This window comes from Chrysochloris asiatica, unplaced genomic scaffold (genome assembly GCF_000296735.1).
Source record: "Chrysochloris asiatica unplaced genomic scaffold, ChrAsi1.0 scaffold00025, whole genome shotgun sequence".
Classification (NCBI taxonomy): domain Eukaryota; kingdom Metazoa; phylum Chordata; class Mammalia; order Afrosoricida; family Chrysochloridae; genus Chrysochloris; species Chrysochloris asiatica.
The window spans coordinates 12,862,601-12,887,038 of record NW_006408543.1 but is presented as its reverse complement, the minus strand read 5'-3'; the positions used below and the strand labels follow the sequence as shown (position 1 = coordinate 12,887,038).

The 24,438-nt window shown below is 46.5% G+C and overlaps 1 protein-coding gene across 1 annotated transcript in view; it reads right to left on the bottom strand.

Moving 5' to 3' along the window:
- Nucleotides 1-24,438, bottom strand: part of CLMN (calmin (calponin-like, transmembrane)) — a 130,099-nt gene that overhangs the window by 20,799 nt on the left and 84,862 nt on the right. Inside the window, exons 4-8 of the mRNA XM_006839619.1 lie at nt 23,554-23,615; nt 17,832-17,927; nt 11,917-12,000; nt 3,668-3,760; nt 1,698-1,888 (exon numbers count right to left, since the gene is read on the bottom strand). Coding sequence (XP_006839682.1) covers nt 1,698-1,888; nt 3,668-3,760; nt 11,917-12,000; nt 17,832-17,927; nt 23,554-23,615 — 526 coding nt within the window. The remainder of the gene's footprint in view (nt 1-1,697; nt 1,889-3,667; nt 3,761-11,916; nt 12,001-17,831; nt 17,928-23,553; nt 23,616-24,438) is intronic.

Below are 24,438 nucleotides of genomic sequence, written 5' to 3'. Positions count from 1 at the left end.
TCTGAGGACTAAGGTGATGTCACTCTGAGGACTAAGGTGCGTCTGACCTAAGCCAGGTATTTTCAGTTGCCTCATATACATGTGAAAACTGGACAGTGAATAAGGACGACCAAAGAAGAATTAATGGCACTGGCAATGAATATTCAATGTGCCATGGACTGACAGAAGGACAAACAAATCTGTGTTGGAAGAAGTTCAGCCAGAATGTTCCTTAGAAGCCAGGATGGTAAGACTTCATCTCACATACTTCAGACATGTTATCAGGAGGAATCAGTCCCTGGAGAAGGACATCATAGTGGGTCAAGGAGTGGGTCAATTAAAAGACAAAGACCCTTTCCACCATTTGAGAACTAAAGGGTAGCATTTATCCAAGGACAAAGTTCAGCAGGGATGGGAAAGAAGGAAAAATGGACACATGAACTACGGAAGGAAAGAGGATAAATGATGTTACAAGGAGGGGATTGCAATCATAGAGATGAAACAAACTGTGATGATTGGTTTACTGTAAAACTGACGATGTTTTACATCTCAGCAAACCTTCACTCAGTTCACAATAAAAAGCTACAAACAGAAACAAAAAGGAAGACCGCCAATGAGATGCATCAACAATCTCAAACATGGCAACAAGAGTGAGGATGACGCGGGGCTGGGCAGTGTTTCGTTCTGTTGTGCACAAGGGTCACTCTGAGCTGGAACTGACTCGATGGCCAGCCCTTGACAACAACAATCCTAGCCAGCATCTCTGACAATGACCATGCCGCAGGTGAGACTGGGAAAAGTAAATTACTCACTGAGATCTCTAATGATGGGGTGACCTCCAGTGTATGGCGTCCCCACCCAGGCCTGGTGAAAGTTCCACTCAGTTGGCCCATCCTGAGGGTGCCCAAAGGCTGTTCCGGGGACCACCACCACCAGTTGTGCTGAGTCCGTTCTAACTCATGGCACCCCCATGTGTATTAGATCAGAAGTGTGCTCCCCACAGGGCTTCCAACCGCTGATTTTTTTAGCAGTACATTATCAGGTCTTTCTCTCGCTGCATCTCAAACCTCCAGCCTTTCTGACTAGCAACTGAAGGCAACAACCCCTTGGAGCCTGCCCGCTCGTGGAAGATCCGCTGTAATCCTAGCACCTCTGGCCAGGCGCCGAGTCCAACAGCGGCCCGGGAGTTTACTCCAGTTCCCTGCTCGGTGTCAGCAAGGCCAGGTCTCCCTTTTTCATTGTTTTAACTGGACACTCTGGAAGATCTCCAGCACCCGAGGGAATCCAAGGGGAGACAGCCCCTTCTGGGGATTTACTCCCATGATTGTCCCTTTGATTTGTATTCAAATTCTCTTTCTCATCAAACCACACATTCTGCAGATCACAAATCTGTGGGTTCCTTTTTAACTCAAACTGAAAAATGTCCTGTGTTCCCTGTCCTGATCATCTGTATGTTGTTGTGTTTACTGCTGGGGACCAATGAGTCAGTTCTGACTCAGAAGCAGCCTATAGGATGGAGCTTCCAAGGGTTTTCTAGGATGTCAACTTCACGGAAGCAAGCCAATGGGTGGGTTCAAACCACTGACCTCTGAGTTAGCAGCCAAGGGCTTCACCTTTGTACCACAAGGGCTACAAGCCCCACTGGGCTCATTCCCCACTTCCTGTACCCACCCCCTTGAAGGGTGGCCCTCTTCAACCTCAACACGGCAGTGACTTACTTCCTCGTTTTCTTCTGCACCCATGCCAACAGGGTCTTGATGGCCTTCCTCTGGTCTTTGAGGGACAGTGCTGCGCTCCTCTCAGTGGTGGGCGTCGGGGGGAAGGAGGAGTCCGAGTCTGTGCCCCCCGAGCCAGGTGACAGGCTTGAAGATGGAGAGTTCCTGCTAAGGTTTCCTGTGAGCTCCTTAATCTATGAAGGAAATGGCATTTCAGGTCCCAGGGAGCAGCCTTACCTGACCATGGAGCCAGCTCTCCAGAGAGGGAGGAGCGATCCTTCCTGAAGGTCAGGTGTTGAGGGGCAGGACCCGGGAACAGTGATGGCCTGGCTGTTTGTACTGACACTTCATACACAGTGTGGCCTCCCTGGACCTGTCCAGTTCTGGCCGGACACTACACACTAAGGTTTCCCACCTGGCTCTGCACATTGCTGGTCACTCCCTAATGTGTCTTGCTGTCCCCTAACTTCCTCGCTCTCCCATTGCCTGGATGCCCCTTACCTTGCTTCTCCACATGTGACTCTTACCCTGGGGGTGGAGGAAGTGGAAGTTGTATGCCAGAGAGTTGGTTCTGATTCACAGTGACCCTATAAAGGGTTTCTGAGGCTGTAAGTCCTTTTGGGAACAGGAAGCCTCATCTTTCTCCCACGGAGCAGCTGGTGGATTTGAACTGCTGACCTTTTGGGGTTAGTAACACCAGGGCTCCTAGCATGGGGGTTCTAGTGAAAAATGAAGAAGTTACGGCCCTGCCCAGACAGAACCTGCCTTTCAACACTGCATCCAGGCGATTCTATGCTCAGCATGGTCTGATCACTGTCTGGTACTCAGCTATGACATCACTTCCTCCAGGAAGTTTCCTGCCTGTCCCATTCCTTGGCTCTCACAAGCCTGCTCAGGCCTTGATTGTGGCCTGCACCACAGAGTTCTGTAACATGGCGCTGCTTGTCTGGGATCCCATAGGATCACAAGGTCAGGACTTGGGATGTCTGGAGCCTGGCACCCAAGAGAACCTGGATAAACGTTCACTAAAAACATCCACAAGGATGCAGGTGGACTTATGGCCTTGACTTTTTGTACATTTGCAGGATGTTTTTGCATCTCCCAGGAAGCTGAATAAATGAACCCCAGTAACTGCTACGTCCTGCAGTACTGAGGGGTTTTGGACACAGCCTCTCAAGAGCGCTCGCCACAGACCATGAGACAGCGTGATATGGCTGCTCCCATCTCACAGAGGTGAAGACTGAGGCTCAGAGAGAGCCTTTCAGCTCAACATTCACACAGAACTGGATCTGCTGCCTCCACACTTGGTATTTGCTCATTCCTCTCTGAACCACAAGACTGAGCTTAAAGCCCCAGCTAACCCAGTGCTGACCACTTTTAGTTTGGGGCTGGGGACGGGATATGAAGGGCCACGGTTTCCTATTGCAAAGGAGAGCGGGAGGCAGACGATGAGACATTAGCTCACAGTCCTACTCAGAAAATGAACTTGAGTGCAATTTAAATGCCACCTTCTCCCTCCAACCAAGACCCCAGGCTTCCTGCAGAAAATCTCAGCTCCCAAACGGAAGCTGAAATGACACGGGGTGAACACAGAACCAGGTTTCGCACACCCTCCTTCACGTTCACTTTTTGGTTAGAAGTATCCTCAGATCTCTTTCAAGCTTCTTTCTGACCCTTTGGAAGCAATATATATATATTTCCAACTTATATTTTAAAGCAAATATGTAAGTTAGCTCTTCGAGTCCCCAGAGGATAAACTGTTCTGAATCAGTGTTTGTCACCAACGCCCCTATTTCCTCATCAGACAGTTTCCACTTCATCTTTTTTCAGTAACCAAAAGAGTTCAAAAATGGACCAGAAACGAAATCTCACTTTCTCCCCTGACCTGGCGCTTCTGTGTTTTCTGCTGGTGCTACGCAGATGATAAAGAGGAAGGAGAATGATGTGTGTTGGGAAAAGGATACTCATTTTACCTGGAAGAAGAGGATTATGTTCCATATCAGCCCAAGAACCAAAGAAGGGTTGCCATCCGCTATTTCGGCTGCATCGATGCTAACCAGTTTTACCTAGAGAGAAGCAAGTCATCAGCTTAGCGAAGGTGTATGGGCAGGGTGCAACCTGTCCTGACATGCTCACACGTCTCTTCCATTTGGCGCTGTTCAAGACCAGCTCTCACCAAGGATATCAGCATGCACAACATGTTCAATAAACACATCCAGAGCACTCACTGTGTTCAGGCATCGTTCTAGGTATTTTATAAACATTAACTCAGTTCATCCTCACAAAAACCCTGCCATGTATGGATGGTTACTATCCTTAACGTTTCAAGGAGAGGGAAAGTCCCAGGATCACGTAGCTTGTAAGGTTGCAGCCATGTCTTCCCAAGGGGAGATGGCAACGAACCAATAGATTCATGTGTCCCCTGCAAGTGTGCAGGAGGTCAGGGGGCTCAGACTCATGGTGACCCAATGTACTAGAGGACCCCATGAAGTGCAGAGAATGAACACAGAGAAATAGGAAAATATCAAAAATAGAATGAACAGATCTTGGCATTTTCCCACAAAACTTCTGAAGCCCCCACTAATATCAGAACAAAACATTGCCCAGGCCATCTTGGTGACCTTTGGTATGTGTGGGCCCGTTGCAATGGTTGCTGAATTATTCCATCTCATTGAAGAGTTCTCTCATTCCCATGGACCTTCTGCTTTCCATATAGGAAGTCAGCGTCTAAGGATTGGTCTTTCCTAATGACATGTCCACAGTAAGCAAGACAAACATTCGCCATCCTTGAAATCAAGGAGCATGTGTTTGTGCTTTTAGCACGCCACAAGACATTCAGTGTTCGTTGTAAACACCTCAATTCAAACGCATCAGTATCTTCTTCTGTCTTCTTTTTTCATGGTCCAGCAGCCTTTGCAAGCATATGAGCCGAATGAAAAGACCATGATTTGGGTCAGATGCACCTTGGTGATCAAAAGGACATCTTTGTGCTTTAGAACTTTTAACCTTTTCTTGACTTGTGGGACACAGATGGCCCACCGACATTTTCAGCCTCTCCAGTTTCTTGGGAAATGGCTATCCCACTTGTAGTACATGCTATTACGCAGTTGTTGTTGTTACGTGCTGTCGAATCGATTCTGACCCATAGCGAACCTGTATAGGGTTTCCAAGGAGCAGCTGGTGAGCTTGAACCGCCGACCTTGCAGATCACACGACTTTGCAGTCTGACGCATTAGCCCACAGCGCCACACCAGGACTACCCAGTTGGGACCAGTATTAACTGTGTGAATCTGAAGAAATGGGCTTCACGCCATCAATACTATCACCAGAGTCCACTTAATATATATCCCACATAATTATATCAAAATGAATTCCAAACAATAGTCCCCCCTTGACTTCAACATGTCTTCCATTACCTTCCATTGATACACACAGTGTATCAACAAAAAATTCAAAGCAGAAAATAATTTGGCCATGAAAGTGTTCAAGAGGTCCATCCACACTAAAGTCCCCAAGTCTGGAGTTTTCACGCATCCTCAGGACAAACAGATTTATTGACATCAGCAGCCATGGGCCACGGAAAATAGCCAATCCGTTGTCAATTAGAAATACTGTGCTGAAACCTGGTGGATATCCAGTTTCAGCATCCTTACAAGCCATCCAATGACTGGTTAAAATCTGTCTCCTGTAGAAATCCCTAGAGAATTTGCTGTTGACTGAATTACCTATCCTTTGACCACAGAATGGTGTTCTTGGAAGCTCTCTAAGGCAATGGTTCACCAAGTGGGGTCTCTGGACCACCAGCAGCAGCAGCAGGGACCCCCGTTAGTCTGTAAAGTCCGGTGTTCTCATTGCAGACTTACCGGATCAAAAGCTTTGGGGGTGTGTCAGCAATCTGTGTCTTAACAAGTCCGCCAGGTGATTCTGATGCATTTTAAAGGTTCAGGACCACTGGCTTACATCAAGGAGTCCTGGTGTGGTGCTGAAGAAGCACTGGGTTAAACCCACCAGCTGCTCTGTGGGAGAAAGATGACACTTTCTGCTTCCATAAAGAAACGCTACACAACAGGGCAGGACCGCTGTGGCTCAGAAGCGGCTCGAAGGCAGTGGTTTGGGTTGGGTCCTACACCATCGTTTTCTGCCGCCAACAGAGTCGAGGTGCTGTTGTATTGCCACTAACCCAGTACAAACCCATGTGAGCTGAGCAGAACTCTACTTCCAAGGTTTTCTGCTAGGAAGCACATCATAGGCTTGTTTTCTAAGGTGCCTCTGGTGGGTTTGAACTTCTAACCACACCAGGGTTCCAGTGATGGCAGTGGTAGGGACTCCTATGTACGCAGAGTTGTTAAGTGCTGTTGAGTCAGCTCTCACTCATAGGGACTCTGTACAGTTTCCTAAGAGCAGCTGGTGGGTTTGAACTGACAAGCTTTTGATCCACAGAGTAGGCCATATAGAAGCTCTGCCGCATTTTCTTCCTTTTCTGCTTTTTTTAAGGTTTTTTATTGTGGATTGAGAGAAAGTTTGCAGGGCAGATTATCAGTTTTACATTCAACAAATCATATACCTTGTTTCATTATAGTGATTATAATCCCCTCCATGTATCATCAGTATTTCTACTCACGTTAGCTCTTTTTTTTCAACACTCAGGCATATATAATAATTCACACCACCAAAGGACACATTATTCTGCAAGTCTGCTTCCTGGCTGCCAGCTCTCAGTCCCTCTCTTTCCGTGAATCTAGAGTCCTTAGCTGCTCCCTCTCTCCATGTCCCCATCTCTGCCTCCATCTCTGGTGTCGCTGCTTCTCTGGATAGGGTCCTGCATTCCGAATGCCTGTGCTCTTCTATCTTGATGGTCCTAGGGTCCTCTGTTTCTGAACTGTAAGATTAACCACTCCCCTGTTTTTGTTACAAAACTTCTACCTTTACAATTGTGACAGTCGCAATTAGTCATGATAATAATTATTCACTATTGAATCCTAAGAATCCTATTGTCATCTCTTTTAACCAGACTCATCTAGACAAGATGATAACTATTCAGTGGGGACTCTTTCGTACCCCCCATACTCTCAAACTAAACTCCCCTTTGAAACCTTGTAAGACAGTCACTTTATGCCTTTATTGCCCCCCCCCCCCCATTTTAGGTAGCCAATGTCTAAGTTTCCTACCCCTATCTGCCCTGTATATAGAGGGGATAGCATTGATACTTGAGGTGAAGACTCCTTCCCTCTCTGTTGGTATTTAGAGTTACTACCTCCATGAGTATAGGTCAGGTTCATCAAATTGTAGCAATTTACCCTTATTTCCTTTATCAAAAATTGTTTTGTTCCTTTTTTTTTTTTTTTTAATTAATCTTCCTCTGTTCGAGTTCTGATAATCAAGCCATGGAGGCTAGATCAAATGGGTACTGTCTGCAAGTTTGGGTGTTCTTGTACGTCTCCTCTCACTTTGTATCAGCTGGATGCTTCACTCTCAGCTCCAGCCCTCTGTGGCTATCTATGTCCTTGTCCATGGGCTCAGGAGTCCCGAGGTCTCACCACACTTTAGACCAACCTTATCTCCAGGTCACCAGAAGTCTATGGAACGTGGTTGAATTCAGCCCGCTTCTTCATCGCTGCCTTTCCCCGTTTTCCACTCACCAGTAGACCAATGTGGTCACCAGCAAGTTTATATGCCTGTTCATGTGTTCCCTTTGAGTTTCAATCTTAAAGGAGGTCTTCCTCTTCTTTTTAACAACACTTTGTTGTTGTTGTTGTTGTTGTTGTTAGGTGATGTCAAGGCAGCCCTGACTCATGGTGACCCCGTGCACAACAGAATGAAACACTGTCCCTGAGCCATCCTCACAACTGTCTCTATGTCTGAGCCCATCGCTGCTGCCACTGTGTCGGCCCATCTCATCAGGGGTCTTCTTCTTTTTCGCTGACCCACTGCTTTACAAAGCATGACACCATTCCCGAGGGACTGGTTCCTCCTGATAACATGTCCAAGATATTGTTTGACCATCTACACTTCTAAGGAACATTCTGGTTGTACTTCCAACACTGATTTGTTCTTCTGGCAGTCCAAGTACTTTCTATATTCTCCACCAACAGTGTAATTCAAATGCATCGATTCTTCTTCTGGTCTTCCTTAGTCACTGTTCAACTTTCACATGCCTACGACAAGCGATACCATGACTTGGGTCAGATAATCCTTAGTCCTCAAACTGACATCTTTGCTCTTGAACAATTTAAAGAGGTCTTTTGCAACAAACCAGCTTTACAAATATAAAAACCATCCTTCAGGGGTGGGAAGAAAGAGACATAAAGTCAATCAAGGGAGACGTTGAAATCCACACAGCAAAACGCTGTCTGGAAGTTTCATGGAAAAACAGAGCGCTTTGCAACAGCAACTGTTCTTTGTCCCCCACATCTGTCTTCTCTCCCTCAAGGCTTTTAAAGCTATTCGACACTGTTTTCTGATCTTACAGTGCTTGACACTGTTTTCTGATAGAGTCGGTGTGTCACTGTTTCCAACAACAGCCTCCTTCAGGTCTGGGCTGACCCACGGAGGGAGAGTCCGATTCCCAGGATGATGTCTGCTTTGTATGCTGATGACAAGAGTGTAATTCAGACTTCGCAGCATGACTGCGAGGTTGGAGGCCAGGAAGGAAGCTGTCAATATTGTGAGCCACACATTGGATCATGTTCAGGTCCAATCGTCTGTCCACATTTGTCACAAGTTCACGTCCTACAGGATGAATCACTTGCCATACGTGGCTGCTCGGGTTCTGAGTCTCAGGCTCTGACAACTCCCTCTGCTTCTGAGGCTTCCGGAACACGTCAGTTCAGGGGAATCAAAGCTGTTCATGAACTCTATCATCCCAGTCTCCACTCCTGCCTGGAGGGAACCCAAACGGCAGCTGACAGTCGTGGCCCTGAGCTCAAGTGAGTGGAGATGTCAGACGGCTCCACCATGAGAAGGTGACCACGTTGCAACAAATCCAATGACACGCTATCCCCGGAGGGCGGCTGGCTTTTGGAATTCAAGAGCTCATGCCTGGAGAAGGGGCCGGTGGAAGGGTTACCTGGAAAATAAAGCACACTCTTGCCCAGGCAGGTGTTTCCTGCAAATGGTTCGAGAGCTCAAAGAGCAGATTTCCTGACCCTTCCTATTAGGGATTACATAATATGTGTTTATCTGGCTATGTCATGCGCCTCAGAATTATGAAGTTATTCTCTGCTTTGTGATCTGATACAATTATCCTAAGTGTTGTAAATCCAGACTTCTATGAAGTTAATGAAGCTGGATTAGCGACAATTAGATTAATGAGACAAAATACCGTCTATAGGGTTAGATTGTTTCTGCAATCAGTCTCCTTTGACATATAAGAGAGATTACACACGAAAGCCAGGATCATATGACTCAATAGTCAGTAACTGTTATCATGATTAACTGCGACTGTCACAACTGTAAAGGTAGAAGTTCTGTAACAAAAGCGGGGGAGTAGTTAATCTTACAGTCCAGAAACGGAGGACCCTAGGACCATCAAGGGAGACGAGCACAAGTGGAATGTGGGACCCTATCCAGAGAAGCAGTAACACTAGAGATGGAGACAGTGATGAGGACATGGAGAGAGGGAGCAGCTGAGGACTCTAAACTCATGGAAAGAGAAAGGCTGTGTGCTGGCGGGCAGGAAGCAGGTTTACAGAATGTGCCCTTGGGTTGTTTATATGATTATATATTCTTGAGTAGTTCTGTACACATCACCACCCCACACAAAAAAACAAAAAACAGGGAATAGAAGCAAAAATACTGTTGAGCGATGATGCATGGAGGAGACTATAATCACTGCAATGAAGCGATCAGTGTAAAACCAATGTTCTCCCATGTAATCTACAACTCAGTTCACAATAAAAACTTAAAAGAAAGAGAGGATCAGAGGTGCCTATGACCACCAAGAAAGAAGAGCTGGGAGCAGTGTTGGTTCGACTCAGAGGCCCTGAGCTGAGAACCTCCTGGACCCAGGGGAAGACCAATGACATGTTCCCCCAGAGCCGGGGCCCTGAATTTGGACTTGTAGCCCCCCAAACTATAAGCAAATAAGTTTCTGCTTGTGAATGCCACCCCACCCCCTTGTGGTGTCTCTGCTGTAGCATGCTAGAGAACGAGGCCATCTTGCTTCGGGCGCCCAGCCAGGATTTTGTTTTTGGCAGTGAACTGACACTTCAGTGGTCAGACATCAGTCAACTTCAGGGACAATATCCTCCTCCCCTTCTGCTGAGGTCAGTTAGCTTTGTGGGAATAAAGGTGGGACAGCTAGAATATTCCTTCTCCTCCTGGAAATGGTGCCTCTAGTTCCGAGGCAACTCCGAGGCTGGGACAGTCACAGCAGTCCTTTGATTGGGGTTGGGGGGGCTCCCCTGTGGAGTCCTGGTGACCCTTCGTTTTCGTAGCTAAGTTCATCTGATGCTCACAGAAACCCCGTGAGGAAGTGTTGTTATGCCCATTTCACAGATGAAGAGGAGGCCCTCTGACCTGGACTCACACTGTGCTCTGTGGGATATGTTTGGGGTGTGAGGCAGCAGCCTGACAGTACCCGAATCCTGGAGCAAGTAGGACCTGGTCACAGGCACTGATGTCTCGGTCGAATCATCCTTCCTAGAACTGGCACATGTTTCTCCCTGTCTCCCTCACCTGAACTCACCTTCATACTGGGCCATTCACCTGTCCAACCTCGACAACACCCGGGGCAGTGTCCACAGGCACCAAGTGAAACAAGATAAAGACCCTTGGATTCAGGTTCATGAGCCACGCTCAGTGCGGGAGCAGGAGGTGCCAGGAGCAGCCCTCCCCTGCTGAGTTCCCCACAACTCTCCGCAGCCGCATTACCAACACCATCGATCTGACCCTGAATCATGGCACCCCCAGGCTCGGAGTCTGATTCTCCATAAGATTTCAGGATTGGTTTTTCTGAAGCGGATTGCCAGACCTTTATTCTGAGGTACCTTTGGGCGGAACTGAACCTCCGGTCAGTGAGCAGTGAGTGTGTGAACTAGGGCCTCCCTTTTATTACAATCACCCCCTCCCCCGGCAGGCTCGGGGGTGGGGGTGGGGTGTCTCCTCAACAGAAGGCTACTGGGAGGCAGAGCCACCTCCCTCTTCAAAAGCCAAAAGGCCACAGATGTGCTTTTCCTGCCCCTTTGGTGGTTGGGACTCAGGCCGGGAGCCAGACACTGAATCTGGAGGGCATTTGGGGCATGTGGTGGCAGATGGGTCCTCCCGGTTCCCTGGGGGATAGACTCTGTGGTGGTCTTGTTGATGAACTTCTTGGGGTCCCCTGACTCTCCGTCCCTCCAGTCAGCCTGTGATTTGTGCAGCACCCTTTCAACACATTCTTTTTGGCTCCAATCAGCAGGGTCTGTTCCAGGATTCATTGCTAACAACCTGAGGGACGTACACTTCACCAGGAAGGTGTGCTGGGGACAGGTAAGCTGGGGGCCAGTGGGAGGAGGCTGGGGATTGACCCAGATGAAACCGAATGAAAGAGGCACTTTGCAAATGTCCACCTGCTAGGACCATCTTGTCCCTTTCCGAAGGACACAGAGTCCAAAACTAAAAAAGCGAGTCCAAATCTAGAAAGTTAAGGCAAAGAAGGAACAATTTTGTAAATACTCTCCACCTCCCCCTTTGGCTTCTCACGTTCTGAGTTTCAAGTGCAACTGTGACAATGCTGAGTCCCATCTCAGTCAAAGGGACCCAACTGGAAAAAGATAATGCCAACTGAATTCTAAACCAAACAGATTAGAACGAATCCGCTCTTCTGTGGCTGAATATCCACTGGAGTTTTAATCCTGATAGAAGACACAGAACAGAGGGGGTGGGTGGAAGTCAGAGAGGGCACACCCTGCAATAGACTGTTGTTGTTGTTGTTATTGTTAAGTGCTGGTGAGTTAGTTCTGACTCATAACACCCGTGTAGGGTTTCCAAGGGGCAGCTAGTGGGTTCGAACTGCCGACCTTGTGGTTCACAGTCCAGTACTGATCTCACAGTGCCACACCAGGAGTCTAGTGGATGACTGCAGTGACTTCTATTCATTTACAGTGAGTTTAATTTGACTGTCTTAGCAGAGTCCCCTCTCACCTGTTCCCCTCGACTCTTGTCATCAGTTCCCATTCCAACCTTTTCATAAAACAAAACGAAAACACACCTTACACTCCCAAGACGTGCTTCAAATACTCACATTGCTATCTTCCAAAAACTTAAGGGCTTTTGCTATGTTGTTCAACCGAAAAATACGATGGGATGATGATTTGTATTCATGTAGCTATAAAACAAAACAGATAAAAACAACACGGTATGGTTATTAGCTGCCTTTGAGATGCCTGACTCACAGAGAACCCGCACAAGACAGATGGAAATGCAGCCCCAGGATCGGTTGCTGATCTGTTGCAATCCATATGGTTTCCACTGGCTGGTTTTTGGGAAGTAGATTGCCAGACCTTTCTTCCTACTTTCTGTCAGAGTAGGAAGAAAGGTCTGGCAATCTACTTCCAACGCTCTGGACGGGGGTTGGCTGCTCATGAGGCGTGCTGACTGGAACAGAACCTGTGCATTTTAAAATGCCACTAGCTAAATCATTTTCTTTACATTTTTCATGCTAATTTCAAGAGAGAGATAAAGGACTCACAACTGGAAGCCTTGCAGGCATCCCAGTATGCACAATGCAACATCACCCCTGGGGGGCAGGCCTCATTTACAAGACCTGGACTTAGCTCACTAGAGCTGGTGAACAGGGAGAACCAAAGTGGGTTAAATGAGGGACAAATGTGTCAGAACTTCCGCTCTGACCTAGCTCCTGGCTTTTTATATCTCTCTGTCCTCAGAGAATTTCTCTAACAAATCTGGCTGCACTGATGGCTTCGTCCCAGGGAGTATCAGCCCCAAGCATCACTGCACAGCTGATAAATCACCAGCAAGACCCTCCCTGAGGGATACAGATGTTTCTGTTTTCCAGACGTAAGCTTTGTGGACAGTTACCCCAGGTTCAAAAACAAATTATAATAGTAAAGAAAGAGCTGCTCACAGAAGTGAACAGTCTGAACACATTTGCACCATTGGTATAAAAACCTAACCCTTTGGCTCATGCCAACCGGTGTGTTAGTGAGTTTTCAAGGCTGTAATCTTTACGGAGGCAGACCAACAGGCGTGAGCTGACAACCTTTAAGCTACTTGCTGTTGTTGTTGTTGTTGTTAGTCCATCAAATTGGTACCAATTTATGCACAACAGAATGAAACACTTCCCGGTCCTGCGCCAACCTCACAATCATTGCTACACTTGAGACCACTGCTGCTGCCACTGTGCCAACCCATCTTGTTGGGCAGGAGGGAGTGTTCTGCCTTTTCAATGACCCTCTGCTTTACGGAGAATGTCCTTGTACAGGGAATGGTCCTGTCTGATTATATGTCTGAAGTACGAGAGATGAAGTCTGCCCATCGCAGCTTCTAAGGAACATTCTGGCTGCACTTCTCCCAACACAGATCTGTTTGTTCTTTTGGGGGTCCATGGAATTTTTCGTATTCTCCTGCAACACCATAACTCAAATACATCAATTCTTATTCACTGTACGACTTTCGCATGCATATGAGGTTACTGAAAATACCATGGCTTGGGTCAGACGCACCTCAGTCCCCAAAATGACATCTTTGCTCTTGAACACTTTACAGAGGGGTCTTGTGCAGCAGATTTACCTAATGCAATACGTCGTTTTATATCTTGACCACTGCTTCCTTGAATGTCTATGGCTGATTCAAGCTAAATGAATTCTTTTGACAATTTCAATCTTTTCTGCGTTTATCTTGATGCTATTTATTGGTCCAGTGGTGAGGATTTTTATTTTCTTTACATTGAGGGGCAACTCATACTGAAGGCTGTGGTCTTTGAGCTTCATCAGTCAGCATTTCTAGTCCTCTTCACTTTCAGCAAGCAAGGTTGTATCATCTGCATATCACATATAAATGAGTCTTCCTCCAATCCTGATGCCATTTTCTTCTTCATAGAATCTAGCTTTTCAAAGTATGTGCTCAACACACAGACTGAATAAGTATGGTGAAAGGATGTAACCCTGGTGCACACCTTTGCTAATTTTAAACCCTTGTTTCTTTTGAATAACTTCCTCTTGGTACAGTACAGGTTCCCCATGAGCACAATTAAGTGTTCCAGAATAGCCATTTTTCTCAATGTTGTCCATAGCTTGTCATGAGCCACACAATCTAAAACATTTGCGCAGTCAATAAAGCACAGGTAAACATCTTTCTGGTATTCTCTGCTTTTAGTTAAGATTCATCTGATATCAGCAATAATATCCTTTGTTCCATTTCCTCATCTGAATCTAGCTTGAACCTGTGGCAATTCCCTATCAATGTACTGTTGCAGCCGTTTTTGAAGTATCTTTAGTAAAATTTTATTTGCATGCAGTACTAATGATATTGTCTAATGGTTTCCCCTGTCATTGGGTCACCTCTCTTTGGAATGGGCACAAATATGGATCTCTTCCAATCAGTTGGCCAGATAGTTGTCTTCCAAATTTCTTGGCATTGATGAGTGAGTGCCTCCAGTGCCGCCTCACTTTCTTGGAAGATTTCAATTTTTAGTCCATCAATTCCTGGGGCCTTGTTCTTTGTCAATTCCTTCAGTATCATTGGCTTTTGATCATATGCTACCTCTTGAAATGACTGAACGTCAGCCATTTCCTTTTGGTGCAGTGACTCTGTGTATGCCTTCCATCTTCTCTTGATGCTTTCTGCATCTTTCAATAATTTGCCCAGAGAATCCTTCAATAACGAAAATCGAAGCTTGAATTTTTTTCTTCACTTCCCCCAGCTTGAGAAATGCTGAGGAGCTCTACCCTTTTGGTTTCTTAACTCCAGGTCTTTGTACATTTTGCTATAATATTTGACTCTGTCTTCTCAAGCTGCCCTTTGAAATTTTCTGTTCAGCTCTTTTAACTCCTCCTTTCTTCCACTTGCTTTAACATCTTAACGCTAGAGAGCAAGTTTCAGAGTCTCTTCTGACATACACTTTGGCCTTTTCCTTCTTTCTTGTCTTCTCAATGACCTTTCGCTTTCTTCCTGTATGATGTTCTTGATGTTATCCCACAACTCTTGTGGTCTTCTGTCTTTAGTGTCTAATGTATCAAATCTGTTCTTCAGATGATCTCTAAATTCAGGTAGGACATGTTCAAGATCACATTTTATTTTAACTTGTTTTAATTTTCTTTAGCGTTAGCCTGAATATGCATATGATCAATTGATGGTCTGTCCACAATCTGCCCCTGGCCTTGTTTTGGCTGATGATACGGAGCTTTTACAGTCTCTTTCCGCAGATGTAGTCAATTTGATTTCTGTGTTTTTCCCACCTGTTGAGGTCCCATTTATAATTGTTTAAAAAAAGTATTTGCAATGAAAATGTCATGGGTCTTGCAAAATTCTATCATGGGATCTCCAGCATCATTTCTATCACCAAGGCCATTATTATTCAACTACTGACCCTTCCTCTTTGTTTCCAACCATTGCATTCCAATCACCAGTAATGATCAATATATCTTAATTGCATGTTGGATGAATTTCAGACTGAAGAAGTTTGTAGAATTCTTCAATTTCATCATCTGACTTTAGTAGTTTATGTGTAAATTTGAATAATAGTGGTTTATTAACTGGTTTTTCTTATGGTGTTGATGTTGTGTGCAGTCGAGTCAGTTCCGACTCATAGTGACCCTGTACAGAGTTTTCAAGGGGCAGCTGGTGAATTCGAGCCACCGCCTTTGCAGTTCAAACCAACCTTGAGGTTGAGTGCTTATCCTACAGCACTACGGCATATTATCCTACCACAGACAGCACTGTGCTTTCCAGACAGATCTTGAGAGATTCTTTTTGATGATGAATACGACTATTCTTCAATTTGTCATTCCCGGCATAGTAAAATATGTGCTTGTCAGATTCAAAATGGCTAATACCAGTTCATTTCAGCTCACTAATGCCTAGGACAGACATCAATGTCTATGCGTTTAATTTCTTTTTTGACAACTTCTAAATTTCCTAGATTCATACTTTGTACATTCCATGTTCTGATTATTAATGGATGCTTACAGCTGTTTGTCCTCATTTTGAGCTGTGTTCCATCAGCAAATGAAGGTCCCGAGGGCTTTACTCCATTTGCATCATCACGGTTAACACTACTTTGAGGAGGCAGCTTTTCCCCAGTCGCATTTTGAGTGCCTTCCAACCTGAGAGATTCATCTTCCGGCACTATATCTGACAATATTCTAATGCTCTTCATCATGTTTCAATATTTAGTATTGTGGTTCTGACAGTGCTCCACTGCTATTCATAGGGTTTTTAGTGACTAAATATTCGGAAGTAGTCCATCATACTGGGGACAGGGATGTTCCAATACTAAAAACAGGTCTTTACCAAACAGCTGATCTGACCAGTCACTGGGCATAACTCCACCTCCTGGAGCCTCAGTGTCCCCAGATGCAAAGTAAGGGGGCTTGCAATATTTAATTCCATGTGACCTGGCAAAAAATGTTGGGCTGGAACATTAGGACAAGGGCCTAGAATCTACTTTTCTAAGAAGACTTTTAGGAGCCACTGTGATGGTTCATTGGGAAACCTACTATGAAACCAAACACTAATGGGTATTTGTTGGTAGAGACCAGGGATGTGGCTAAAGCCCCTGCGTTTACAGGACAGCCCCCTGCCACAGAGAACGTTGACCCCCCGGGTGACCAGAGCCAAGACAGGAACCCTGCTGTGTGTATGTGTGTGTGTGTGGGGGGGATGTCATGTAGCTGAAATCCACAATAGTGTGTGTGTGTGTCATGGTGGGCTATTGGTTCACCTTGAATCAAATTTAGATGATAAGAATGTTCTAGAAGCCAGCCATTCTACTTTTAGCTTCTGGGTTGATTATAGAATTTGGTTGGTAAGAGGTCTTTCTTTCTCAATGATCCTGGTTCTTACCTATCATTTGAGTTCACATAAGGCCACCTAGTTAACCTTTGAGGAGGGCTGGTGGCTCTACAGGATAAGCACTAGACTGCTAATTACAAAGTTGCCAGTTCAAACCCACTAATCGTTCCATGGGGGGAAAAATGAGGCTTTCTGTTCCCAGAAAGATTTACAGCTTTAGAAACTATAGAATGTCACCGAGTCAGAACCAACTTGACGACACCTAACAACAACAACAGCTAACCTTCAAGCAGCCTGGTGGCACAACAGCTAAGCGCTAGGCTGCAAACTAAAAGGTCGGCGGTTCAAACACATCCCACAGCTCCACATGAGGAAGATCTGGTAGTTTTCTCCTGTGAAGATTGTTCTTGTTATTGCGCGCCATCGAGTCAGTTCTGACTCATAATGACCCATATAGGGTTTCCAAGGAGTAGCTGGCGGGTTTGAACCACTGACTTTTTGGTTAGCAGTCCAGTGCTTATCCTACAGCTCCATACCAGGAGTCCTTTGTAAAGATTACAGCCAAGAAAATCCCACGGGGCAGTTCTAGTCTGCCACATGGCGTTGCTTTGAGTTGAAATCGACTTGATGGTACCTAAGAACATCAACTAAACTTTAATGACCTACTTCCAATCTTTAGCTTTAACAGATTCTCAGAAAACACTGGGCATTATTTGCTATCTTACTAAGACACATTTACTTTAAAAAAATAAAATTAGCTATATATATCACTGTTTTGTTAAGTGCCTACATATAGCAACTCTGTAAAGGGTTTCCAAAGAGCAGCTGATGGGTTTGAACCACCGACCTTGAAGTTAGCAATCAAGTGCTGATCCTACAGCGCCACACGAGGACTCCTGAATCTACGCTGTTGTTAAGTGTCGTAGAGTTGGTTCCAACTCATAGCCACCCTATAGAGTTTCCCAGGAGCAGCTTGTGGTAAGCAGTCCAGTGCTGATCCTACAGCTACACCAAGACTTATAGTTGCTGATATAGGAACGTCACCCTTCAGAGTTTCTCTGTCAGAGGATACGTACATGTCCAAGTACGTACGCACGCACGGACAAGAAATCTGTACTGAAAACCACCTCCCATCCTGTCTGCTTGCACATTGCATTTCTCCTGACCCTTCCGTGACATACATACCAGATTTCGCCCAGACAGAACTTCTAACAAAGCCATTAGAATTTTTCCATCTTGTATGTCAACGAATAAGTCTTTAACTTCTAGTGGAGGGTCACACTGGGGAAGAAGAGAAAAAAAAAACACCGGTCAGGGATCTGTGTCATCTACAACACGAGTTCTAAGATGCAGGTTTCAGCTCAAGAACATTCAGCTCTGTCTTGACCAAGGAGGCAGGAAGTCAGCGCCGTGGACATGGGGTGCGGCCACTGGGAGGAGAGCCGGGGAGGACATTAAGCATCAGGCAGCCTGTGGGACAAGTGGTCCTTGGGGATCCTTCTAGCCTGAGATCTCAGACCCCTGGGATCAGATGACCTTCACATTTCTGCGTAAGTGTAGAAACATATGGCATGTGTTGATGGTAGTCTTCTTTGGAATAAAATCATTCTATTAGCTCACATGAAAATTCAGTAGGGTCCATCATTCCCTTCCCATTTGGGGGAACTGGGGCTCCAGGAAGCTGGGTGATGAGTCCAATGTCTGGTCAGCTTGGGTCTTTACCGTCCATACTGGATAAACACAATGACATCCCGATCCTCACTGTGTGGGCACACCGTCCATCTGCATATGGGTCAGGGCCCTGCCATCTCCATCAGTATCCAGGTTTCCCAGGCCACTCCCCCTCACCCCCCACCCCAGCCATCCCGAGTTTCCTGTAGTCTGGAGGTGGGAGGGAACAGCGGGGGGATGGACAAACGGCTGGCCGGATGAGCAGTGGACATCAGATGAGAACCAATGAACTATCTCCTTCACCCCAAGTTGGTCTGTTAGGAACTCAAAAGGTTGAATGGTTCATTTACAAGTGTATGTATTTAACTGTATTGTTGTTGTTGTTAAGTGCCATGGAGTCGGTTCTGACTCACAGCAACCCTGTGTAGCTGGAGTTCTAGTGTGGCTCTGGAGGATACGCAAGTGAACTGCAAGGTCGGTTTGAGCTACAAGGTTGGTGGTTCAAACTCATCAGCCACTCCTTGGAAATCCTATATAGGGTTGCTGCGAGTCAGAACTGATTTGACGGTACTTAACAACAATAGGCTGCTTAGCAGTCCAGTGCTTATCCTACAACACCACATCAATACCCTATATTTATCTGTATTAGTTAGCTACAATATGCATATGATACACAAATCAATATAATTAAAATTGTATTTTAAAAGTTCATCTGCTAGGGAGCAGCTGAGGACTCTAGACCTATGGAAAGAGAGGGACTGACTGAGTGCTGGCAGCCAGGAGGCAGGCTTGCAGAATGTGTCCTTTGGTTGTTTAAATTATTATATATTCTTGAGTGATTTTGCGTATATCTCCCCACCCCTCCCACTCCCACTCTCCCCCCAAAGAAAGGAAACCAGAGGGAATGGAAGCAAATACTGTTGGATGATGATGCACGGAGGAGATTGTAATCATCGCAATGAAACGCTGGTGTAAAGCCGATGTTCTCTCATATAAACTATCACTCAGTTCACAATAAATAAATAATAATAATAAAAAAGCTCATCTGCTGAAGACCACTTGTCCCATTCCGCCACAGAATCCAGTCTTCCTAAGTCCACGCTCTCTTCATCTGGGAACCAGACACACCAGAGTGAGTTCAAGTTCACATCCCAGTCAACCCTCACAGGGGGGCATGACCTTGGGCATGGGAAGTAAGGTCCTTGTTGGCAAGGTTAGGTTAGGACTCTGACCCCTCTGAGGACTAGCTGAGGTGTGAGGATGCTGATACAGAATCTGTTTAAATACGGAGATTTTAGGGGTGCTCTCTGCCTGCAGAGTTGGGAAGCACCCACATTAGTAAGGTACTTCTTCCAGGAGGCGGTAGGGTGGTGGAGGGGAGATGCTCTCCCAGCTGCCCCTCTGTTGTCAGGTGCTCCTATGGAGCCAGTGTTGTCCGCTACACTTGCCGCTCTTCCTGGGCTCCTTGAAACAGTGCACTGTGAGCAGCCCCAGCCTCAGTGCACACGGACTGCCCAGCTGGGAGCGTACCAGAAGCCTGAGCTTGGAGACTGGACCTGGGGAGGCCGGCTGTGGATTACACACAGTGTCCACCAAGAGCATGATGGAACAGCTGTGAGTCAGATCCAGAGCAGTGGTTTGCAAACTCTGTTCCCAGGAACCCCAGGCTTCAGCAGAGTGGCATCAGAGCACCCTCTAGGGGCAGAGCAGTGCTAAAGAGGTATCCACCTGCACTACAGCCCTTTAACCACAGAAGTTAGGCCCTGTAGTTGTTACATGCCTTAGATTTTTCCGTTTCGACTCACAGTGACTACTACCCTGTTGACTTAGGTTTCCAAGGAATGGCTTGGTAGGTTTGAACTGCCACCTTGTGGATCAAATCAACCTTGTGAGCCAGTGCCTATCCTACAGCGCCACCCTGCAACTCCACTGGCCTTTATTTAGGGTTCCTGATAACATTTAAAAGAAGCCTTGGTGGCACTTTAGGTTAAGCACTGGACTATTAACTGCAAGGTCAGCAGTTGAAACCCGCCAGTTACTCCATGGGGGATAGATGAAGCTTTCTGATCCCATAAAGATTTATATCCTCAGAAACCCTACACAGGGTCGATATGAGTCAGAATAGACTCAACGGCAGTGGGGTTCTGATAACCGTGATGGCACTGTAGGGTAAGTACTGGACTGCTAACCACAAGGCCAGAGGTTCAAACCCACCAAACCTACTAGCTGCTCCACAGGAGAAAGATGAGGCTTTCTGCTCCCATAAAGATTTACAGCCTTGGAAACCTTATACGGCATCGCGATGAGTCAGAACCAAGTTGAGGGCCGTGGGTTTGGGTGACATTTTGCTTGAAGAAAGGTTTTTGTTCTAGCAAGTAACTAGCTGTTATTGAGCTGATTCCAAATCACAGCAGCCCCAGGAGGAGAACTGTGCTCTGCAGGGTTACGTTTTCAGAGGCTAACTTTTCAGAAGTAACTTGCCAGACCTCTCTTCAAAAGCCCTTCAAGGTGGACTGGGACCTCCACCGTTTCAGTGAGCAACGATGACCGTCTGCAACCTCCCTCCCTCCCCAAGGTCTCCTGGTGCCTTAACAAGCTTGAGTAGTTCAGAACTTCCACACCAGGACCTTGGGGAGCAGGGCCCAGAAACCTACATTTCTAATAAGTTACCCCCACCTCCATGAATGATCTATTTACCTTTAGGTCTGGGGGCCTTGACTCAGTTAGAATACTTAGGCTGGTGTTCACATGAGATAGGATTTATGGAGGAAGTGGGGTACTTCCCCCACAACCAGCCAGAGATCTGACCCCCAGACCAAACCGGCTGCCACCAAATTGACTCAGGGAGATCCCCATGTGTGCAGAGTATAACAGAGCTCCACGGGGCTTTCAGGGCGATGACATTTTAGAAACAGATTGCCAGGTCTTTCTTTCGAGGTGTTTTTGAAATTGACAACCTTTTGGTTAATAGTCTGGTGCTTAACTGTTTGGAAGGACAATCTTGGGACCATGGTAGTACGGTAAGCCAGCTGCCCTTTTCCTCTGGGAAAGTCTCATTCCCTTCGAAGTTTCTGTGCTTGATTTTTTATGAAGGAAGCTGGCATTTCCTTACACCGTATATAAACAAGCCCCCTTCCCCCAGATGCAAGACTATTCTGCCCACAGATGCACCAAAAAAGCCCTGGCTCCAGGAGCAACAGCGACTTTGAACCCAAAGGCACATATTTTCTTTGCAAAGTCCCTTAGCTCCCCAGGTGGGTGCATGCCACACTGCGCATGACGGCATCGAGTTACTGAGGCGCCGATGGAAATGTTATTCCTGCTAATGCGAGACTGGACATGGCTGAGATTAGCCCTGGCACAGACTCAGATTTTCCAGTTACCAGGTCTGGCCGCAGCCCAGCCTTACTGTCCACCTAAACTCCCACCACAGCAGCTCCCATGAGCACAAGCAGGGTTCAGGTCACCCACTGCCCATCCTGTAAGAAGAGGGCAACAGGAAGACAGCAAACACTACAGTGCAACACTCCTTGGGCCCAGAACCTCCCATGGGCCTCGTGAGCTGGGTATGGCTGAATACACAGCAGCCCCTTGGGCTGTCTCGGTGATCTAGCTCTTTTGGTAAATCAAGGAAGGTCCTCAGAAGCCACAGTAATTCAGTAAAGATCTCTGACGGCTCTCCCACTGCCGTTTCGCCCAATCCACCAAGGAGTTCCTGGGCATCTTTCCCGTGACAGGTTGTTCTTGAAAGTCTCAAGGTTGGGAATACAGCTGTGAATTTTGCTCTGCTTATCAGGCATCGGTTTCAAGTGAGACCCGATCTCTCTTCAGAGCAGGGGAGCTACCCACCTGCCCAGAACAAAGGGGGACAGTGGGAAAATGGCCAATGGGAAAATCTTGGAAATGATAATAAATTCTAACTGCGGATCATTGTTGGAGAACTGGTGGTACTGTGGGTTAAGCACTGGGCTGCTAACCAGAAAGTGGGTGGTTCAAATCCACCAGCTGCTTCTTAGGAGGAAGAAGTGGCAGTTGACTCCCCTAAATATGACAGCCTAGGAAACCTATGGGGGCGGGCGTTCTGCTCTGTCCTTCCTATACGATCACCGCGCATATCGATGGTAGGGCGTTTGTTTGAGAGACAGGATGGTTCGTTTGGGTGGTGATTGGGTGTTTCCGCTATTATCCTGTGTATTTTTCAGTATTGATTTTATAAGTGAAAAGGCAGAGAGAAAAGAAAAGAGGGAAGGAAGGAAGGAAAGAAGGAAGAAAAAGAGAGAGAGAGAGGAAGGAAGGGAGGAAGGGAAGAAGGAAGGAAGAAAGGAAGAGAAAGGGGAAGAAAAGTAACAAAAGGCAGACAGACAGACAGACAGACTTCATGGCTGCACTAGTGTACTTTCTAGAGACCTGGAAACATGTCAGGCACTGATTTAGGAGTTCAGCGAGTGCAGGTCTGAGGAATGTTGTTTTCCTTTTATTCAAAAACAACACTGCACTTTATGAGCACTGCTGAAAATGCATCGGGAATCCAAACAAGTGGCAGATGATTTACAATCCTTCCTGTGTGATCTACGACCCTTTGGCAGATGATTTACAATCCTTCCTGTGTGATCTACGACCCTTCTTCGAAGTGGGGAGGAGTTCCACATCCTCCAGGTTCAGAGGTGATGGTGTAACCCATCCGACAGGTGGGGACACAGGGTCCAGTGTTGGCTCAGACTTTCAGTCAAGATCTTCCCCCTCTAAAGGTATTGACCGTTTCAATGATTCCCTCTCAGCACTTACTCAGACCAGAGGATGACCCTTGAGTTTTTCAATGAGATGCTGGGGAAGGAGCCACTTCAGCAAGAACCCTTGAGCCCTTTTAATCAAGCCAGACCCCTGTTAAGTGGCTCTTCCCAGAGAATCTCAATGAAAAGCTGAGATGCTCAAGGGTCACCCTGTGGTCTACAGTCACTCAGTGATGAAGGGGGCGGGTCCTCACTTCCTATTTAAAGAAAGCTCTTCCTTCCCCAACTAGACTGGTAACCCACAAGGGCAGAACCAGAGCTTATTTCTCTCATATTCCCAGAACGGGCTGGAAACCTAGCAGTAAAGAGGGATTCAATCATGTTGAAGGGAATGATGGAAAAACAGGAGCCCAGAGAGCCAACATTCCCTGCCAGCTCCACTACACAGTGACTCAGAGACAAATGGTTCTATCCTGTCGTCAAACGCCCCCTGGTGCCTGGCTTACCTTTTCGAGATGGAGGTTTATCCAGCGAGTAAAGGTCCTCTTCTGCACATTTTCCCTCTCCACTGAAAACAAAGAAACACATTAGCTGGGCAAAACCCTGACCTCCCATCCCACAGGGGGATTTCAGGGACCGCAGGTCCCACCCACTGAAAATCAGATCCTTTCCCAGAAAGGGGTTAGCAGGGGCTGGCTGGTCACCCAGAATCCACGTTCCTCAGCCCAAGCCCGAGTGCCTACCCAGGAATTCAGAGACTCAAAATAGCATGTTCTAGGGTAATGGGTATTGGGCTCCTGGAGTTAGGAATCAGCAGAAGTAAAATACAAGTGAAAGACACAAGGTGGGGATGAACTGGAGCTCTTCTGCATTGTCTGGTGGGAATGTAAAAAAAACGGCACCACCTTTGCCAGAGAAAACAGGTTGATGGTTCCTCAAACGCTGATACATAATATTACCATATGAATCACCAACCAGCAATTCCACTCGCAGGCATATGCCCCAGAGACCTGAAAGCAAGGGCTCAAATACTTGTACATCAATCCACTGTTCCCAGCAGCACTGGTCCAAAGGTAGAAGCAATCCCTGTGTCCATGGATAAAATAAATGTACGTGCAGGCAATACCAGCTCTCAAGATGCAAGTACCGGTTCATACGACCACATGGATGAGCTTCGAGAACATGATACTGAGCATTTAAGCCAGACACAAAAGGGCACATGTTGTAATGTCTTGTTGTTAGGTGCTGTCAAGTCGGTTCCGACTCAAAGCAACCCTGTGTAGGATTTCCAAGGCATTGCTGGTGGGTTTGACCCAGCAATTTTGTGGTTAACAGTTCAATGCCTATCCTACAGGGCCACACAATTAGCAAGGTTATGTATGATTCTCAGT